The following is a 7,214-nucleotide window of genomic DNA, read 5'->3' as shown; positions in this document are numbered from 1 at the left end:
AAAAGTCCTTATACAATTTACTCTGCATACTCCCATATAAATTTACCTAAGCATTTCATTTTTTACAACATATCACATCAAATGGCTATAAATCGGAAAACACTCTCCAAAGAGTTTTAGATAATAATGATTCTGTGGATTTGAAAATTTTCAAAACAAATACCAACGTCGCGAATTCTGTGCTGGATCCATTTTCCAATGCCTTTCATCCATTAGGTAATCTCTGCAAGACGATTAACAAATAAATAGTGAATTGACGTTTGAAGCTTATTAATAATTTACAGCTTGCCTTTTAACTTTTAATTTATCTGTCCATATTTTCTTCAGATCCGTTATATCACCGGCATTGCCGCCATATTCGTTCGGTAACATATGACGCGGAACTTTCTCATACAAACTGTCCATGCCTTCAGTGTGAAAATGGATCTGTTGGTTAAAGCATTTTAATACAAGAGTTTATATAGTTTATATATAAAAATTTAAAAAGACGTGCAGACTGCCTCTTCGCAGGACCCAGTTTCGGATCAACATAAGAGAGAAATTGTGTCTATTAGTGGTTATTCTAAGCAGAAATTTTAAGCCACTAAGTGTGTTTCTCTTAAGAAAAAAATTCTTCCAAAAACATCAGTGGTTTGGAAACGTTTTGAAAATAAAATAACCTTCGTTGAAATCAAGGTTCATACCATAAAAAGGAAAATTTGGTTAATATTCTATAAAAAATGTTAATCGACAATATCATGGAATACAAAAATTTAATTTCCACACCTGAAACATATTGTTGAAAAATATGAACACAGTGCGAAGACAATATTTTGGAAGAATATTGACCCATATTTTTTGAATGGGAAATTGTTTGCCAAAAATTACATACATATAAGCTGAATCGGAAAAATATTTTGTGTGATTTCTTGTAAAGAGGGCGCCACGGCTATTGTTAAATATTTAAATAGAACGAAATGAGGGCATGCGGTTTTTGTGTTTTTAAGCAGTTAAGGGGTTATATATAGTTAGAATTTTCAAAAAATTTATGTTTTTATTTTTTTTTTAATGCAAATATTTAAGAATACGCGCAGAAAATTTCATATCGTTCTGGTGAATATTTTCGAAGTTACATGCAAATTTGAAAAGGCGTTCCAGAGCGCTTGGAAGTGCATACCAAACTTTAAACCCATTTTTCTCAAAATAGTGTTTTCAAAGTTGGTGACCAACATTACTCAGAAATGGCTAAACCGTTTAGTCTCAAATTTTAACACGCGCTTCTTAAATATAATTTTTAGTAATTAATCGAAGACTTTTTCTCACCGATATATATTTTTTGGTCAAAAATGAATTTTTTTTAGAAACCGCCATTTTGTCAAAAAAAAAAAGATTATTTACTAGATTTAACATTATTTTAAGGAAATCTTTTTGGCTTTTTAATTTCAGGGAATCCAGTTCAGAGATATAGTGTCATCGTAAAACGTTTTTTTTGAGAGGAGCTCCCGAAGCTACTAAGTCTTAAAATATAGTTGAAAGATATAATATGTGTACACATTTTTGAATTTTTCTGAATTTTCGCACTGTGGTATGTAATGGTCATACGAAATATTCTCACAGACTTTAGTTGGCATAGTTTTGTATATATTTATGTAACTTATTATAGAGGGCGGGTTCATAACAAATTTTGAAAACATTTCCAAACTACAAATGTTCTTGGTGTTACAAATAAAAATTAGAAAATCCTATTTAGTCGGATACTGCAAATATTATAATAATTACCATTTTAAAGACATCCTCGTGAATAAAAGGCTTTACAATAGACACCATTTTGTTTAAAAATGGCGGACAATTTATGATATGCATTGCGCGTAAACGTACTGGATACGCCTCTTGAAGAAAATTCATATACATACGCAATGTCGTAAAGGAAATGCGTGCCATGTGCGATAAAGTGTAATCACCTATATCACATATCTGTACTTCACCATTTGATATTGAATCATCTTGCAGCGAGTCATCTTCGATTTCACTTGTTTCCTCCGTCTGACTGTCATCTTTCGATTTCTCTGTCTTTTGTGTTTGCGGTTTGTCGATGTCGAGCTCAGAATAACGACAGTCAGCTAGCATAAAAAAGGCTTTGCACTCGATGACGCTATTTAACTAAAATTAAATTAGTTCGAATTAAAGTAATATTCGAAGTATAAATCTACATTTTTGATACCTTTTTCGGATCTATATCTGATAGCCTAAATAATAATAACTTATAACCTTCTGGTGTCAGACCCGGTAGTGGTACCATTTCTCTGTAAAGAGCAGGGAATATACATACTATGTAGTTAATTTTTTAACAAATAATTAAAGAAAGAAAACGATTTTTATTACTAAAGCGAGAATGTCGGATTTCAAAGATTTGCAAGAATTAAATTATTAGAGAAAACATATTAAATATTCTACCACTGGAGTTGTTATCTAACCTCATGTCCCTAAAACTAAGAAAAGGTGAATTTAAGCCATTTATCACTTGATAAGGTCAGAAGGATATTCACTTGAAGTCAAATCATTAGTAGCAAATAACAAGCATATAATGGTACCCTATTCTGTTCCCATTCTACTGAAACTGAAGTATTTTTGCAAGTTCAACATTCTTAGGGTTTCTGATGATGATTCTGCTACGGACTGCCACTCAAACTAGCACTCGTAAACCCGGGTGTAGGGCCAATAAGTTCAAGGCTATACACGTTGACCTGCTGCTCTCCATATTCGATGCTCATTTTATCCATTTATCAAATTGTGTCACTCCAAATGCTACTATGAATTACCATTTTGTGAATTAGGTATCTTATAAAAAAACTAAAAACATTTATGCCGAATTGCCAGTTGAGCACTTAATGAAAGACCCTTAATTGTAAACTTAATTTTGTACGAACGGTTCAATATGTACTTAGTCCCTTGGCTGAATGCCTATCTCTACGGTTAAACTTCTACGTTGATGGCGACCGAGTTTAACGAGTTTCAATGTATTCGCTTTTCAGCTTTGCAGAACTATGCCCAAGTGTCTCGAAAATGGCAGAGGATACTATGTTGTTAATTACTTATTGGGCCTCGTCATTCATTGGGCAAAAATTTACTTACACTACATCTCGTATGGCTTTGACAGCTTCATCGTCGGGATCACGGTGAAGAAATATATGTTGGTTCTTATTTCGTATTGAAAAATTTAATTCAATAATTTTTTTGGTTTCCTCCACATTGTTGTACATGCATTTAAGAAAGCGCCGTAAGAGAATGCGATCTGTAATTTAATAAAAAATATTGTAAATACATGTCTTAAAGCTGTTAACTAGTAAATAAAGATAGATCTAAAGCTTATATTTGCGTTCCATTAAATTGAAAGCGAAAAAGTACACAGTTGCTGGCTTAAATTATTTTCGCTTGGTTGAACCCATCGCTCAGTTATAGAAATGAAATAAACAAATACACTTCTCTATATAATACTAAGAAATGTTCCCTGGGCTTCTTTAAAGTGCCTTTCAAACAATCACCAATCATATGGCATAAAGTGAGCCGGATGTTGGAAAAATCTGATATTAATTATATGGGGGTGGGTTAAGTTTTCGTCCAATTTTATTTATATTAGTTATGACTGATATGAATAAAACACGCTCTCTCATTTTCATTGAAATAGTTCCCCCCCCGGAAGTTGAAAATCTTATTTTAGGCAAAAGGGGGCTCAGGAGGGTATTGACCCTATTCAATCCATTTTTGTTACACATAGGCACAATTTCACCAAAAAGTGGACGGTGCCACGTCCATCGCCCAAATTTCAAACCGGCTCCCATAAATTCTTCTCTCACCATCTCGGGTGTAATATGTATTTAATGTCTCTGGCGTATTTAGTTATTGAGTCGGTAGAAATTTTTATAATATTTCAGCTGGGTAAATTTGGTTGTTGTAGCTTTAGTGGTTTAGGAGGTATGTACATTAAACTTATTAGAGGCAGGGCCACGCTCACTTTTTCAAAAGTTATTGCCCACAGTTGCATCTTTCTTTAAAAGTATTGTGGGCGTGGCAGTGGTCCGATTATGCCAATGTACGGACAGTAATTTTTATGCTATGGAACGCGCGTATCAAATTCCATCTCAATTTTTACTCATCTTACGGCTTGCACGGGCGGAAGGACGGTTTTCAACTTTTCTCGTAATCGTCAGCATTTATATCTTTATATTTATAAATCATCTGACCGTGTGTTTGTAATTGAACTGCTCCTAAACGGCTGGACCGATTTTGATGAAATTTTGTGTGTGTGTTTAAGGTGATTCGAGGATGGTTTAGATTCACAATTTGGTCCACTGGAAAATGTTTTTTTAAATTAATTTTTCATTTGTAATTAATTGCTAATTTTGGAATGTTTTACATTGGATCCGATAGATTGCGCTATCAACGCAGTATCCAATATTCAAACCTTAAATTGGCGTAAACGTGCAATAAACAAAACGATGCCAAAGTAAAAGGCGACATCTGTAGACAAGTTTTCATAATGTGAACAGAGTTGTTCGTTCTTAAGTAATAAATTGGGTGATTCAATCTATATATATAAAAGAAAGTTGTGTTAGTTACACCATTTATAACTGAAGAACGGCTAAACCGATTTGGCTGAAAATTGGTGGAGAAGTTGCCTAGAACCAGGGCAAGGACATAGGATACCTTCTATCTCTTTATGTCAAAATTTAATACAACTCATATATACAAAAATTATATTTAAATCATAAGCATTTGTTCAAAATTTATGTTTGTAGGAATCATTTGAATACATGCGTACAACTTTAAACAGATTCTTCCTTAAAAATAAAACTATTGCTAAGTATTTGGAATAGTAGAAAAGAACCACAACCAAATACGCAGTAAAATAGATTATAACTGGCTCAGTAATCAGACGTTGGGTTTGTATTATCCCACATGTATGCCAAACGACTGATATTATAACCTTTCCAGCTGACTTTTTCGTCTTTTCACGCCTGAGAACCGGTTCATCATGTGCAGTCCACTAGAATGACAGTCGATTGGACTTCAGTGGGAAATGATGGAGTTATGTTTCTATTGTCACACACCAACACAAAAGTTCGGTAAAGTGCACTCAAGCACTTCTCAGAATCAGTTATTCGTTGTTTTTGTTGGACTATGAACTTGCGAGGCAACCACTTTGCACAGAGCTTTCGCCTCTTTAAGCTTAGCAAATATCTTTTCATCGGTGGATTTCCCTGAGCCCAAATTCAACAGTATTTTCCCACAAAAAGGAATGTTTTATTAACACTCGAAATGCCTTATGATCCATTTTTTAAAAAGTAACACAAGTTGCTTTATAAAAACGTTATATCTCATTAACTAATAGTTATAAGCCAACTAATAGAAATCATATAGATGGTAATAGTAGCAATATCTATGTATCAGCCACAGTGAAGCGTGGACGGGTCCTCTGGTATATTTATATAACTCTATGTATATCTATCTCAATTAATTTTAGATTAGTCTATATTTTTGAATACAAAATTTCGTAAGAACATATTCAAAACCTAATTGCGTATCATATTTACTTGTTTGCTTACTCGTGCATTCCATCTAGAAATTGATAAAAAAAAATCGCTCGATTATACATAGCATACATATGTACCTACTCGATTATAATCATAACGACTTAATTTTTTGCATTTATAAAAGCTTCAGTACACTCTTGATTATATAAGATTTTCCTTACATACAAAATCATGCCTGTACATACATACATACATGTACATGCGTACAATTTAAAATTATTTCGCCGCTTGATGCCGCCGTTTTGCGGTTTGCACTCAAGTTTTGCAGTTATGCATTTATGTATGATTTGTTATGCTTGTTGTTTCCATATAACAACATACTGAAAGTTTTGTTTTTGTTATCAAAATTTGTTTTGCTCTTTATTATAATAGTTGCAATCGATCTACTTTTCGATAACATTTCTGAGGTACGAATTGTGATGTGCTTCAAAATCGTTCTCCGCCTCAGCGATTGTCACTTCATTATCATATAATGCTTTTCCAATGAATATTTTCTTGAGGTATTGAAGGGAGGAAAGCTCGCAAACGGCAATATCGGGAGAACGCATTGGATGCGGTAGTGATTCGCAGTAAATTCAAATGGTTTTGCCATCGTTTATCATTGAGTTGCGATACAATGCATTGCCTTAATGAAACACTTTCTTCTACTTCAAATCTGTTTTATAATGTTTTATAAAAGTCGCTGTTGATGGAGTTTCTCTTTCAGAACTAGAAGTAACTATGAGTAAAAGTTAACTAACATCTTTCCATGTTTCAGTTCATTTGCACCGATAAATCTCAACCGTACTTGCTATTAATCGATGTAGAAATTCCGGTTTTGAATTGATTGATATGTCTTACACGTTACTTAATATCTCTCAAGCTCACAAAAGCTTGGATTGGTCAAAATGTCTACATACATATGTACTATATATCTTACGACCTGTTATACTATATACATATGTATGTAGGTATACTTAGATATGTGCATTTAAATTATTTCATTATCATAATTTGTTTATAATTTGTTTTAAAACGGACGCAATATTGGTTTTTTACATTTCTTAACATTTGCATAACGATCTTTAATGTCCATTGCTTTATTTCCATATTTCATTCATATTTTTTTTTTACACACATACCAATTTCTTGCGGTAATTTTGGATTTTCTTTGAACCATTGTTCCAATTCATCCAATTTTTTATTCAGTTGCTGCCCAACCATATTTTATTTTACAAACACTCGCTATCGCTATCTTTATATTTACTATAGACTTGGATTGGATTTTTGATAGATGTGTACAGATTTACGCCGCGCTAAAAGCTTGCACGATCACCACTTTCTCGGCCGCTGTCACTTTTGCAACTGACCAGATAACGCTCGCATTTGAATTTACAGCTGATTTTTACGCTGATTCCCAACTACCGTTCAAATTCACGTTGCGGTTCGCTCAGCGGTGCGATTAAGCATACGATTGTATGTATATACATACATACATACATAGATTATATGTAGGTAAGGAGAAATCATATTCGCATTAAACCCCTTGGTATGAGTTACTTATACAGTCGCCGACCTTATTATTAACATCACATGTAAAGTATGTACAAATATCTACATATGTTAGTATATATATTAGAGTACTCTTTGTGAAACAGGAAATTC

General features: G+C 33.3%; 1 protein-coding gene across 1 annotated transcript; it reads right to left on the bottom strand.

The window, feature by feature from the left end:
* LOC120775790 (alpha-tocopherol transfer protein) lies at positions 1-6,919 on the bottom strand. The gene is made up of 6 exons (XM_040106130.1): positions 6,692-6,919; positions 3,112-3,271; positions 2,201-2,282; positions 1,759-2,139; positions 290-426; positions 1-223 (listed from the first exon to the last, which is right to left on the bottom strand). Exons 1-6 carry the CDS (start codon positions 6,771-6,773, stop codon positions 151-153), a joined length of 915 nt encoding a protein of 304 aa, XP_039962064.1. The 5' UTR covers positions 6,774-6,919; the 3' UTR covers positions 1-150.
* Between the last annotated feature and the right edge of the window lie 295 nt (positions 6,920-7,214).

This window comes from Bactrocera tryoni, chromosome 4 (assembly GCF_016617805.1).
Source record: "Bactrocera tryoni isolate S06 chromosome 4, CSIRO_BtryS06_freeze2, whole genome shotgun sequence".
NCBI lineage: Eukaryota > Metazoa > Arthropoda > Insecta > Diptera > Tephritidae > Bactrocera > Bactrocera tryoni.
This window is presented reverse-complemented; position numbering and strand designations above follow the sequence as displayed.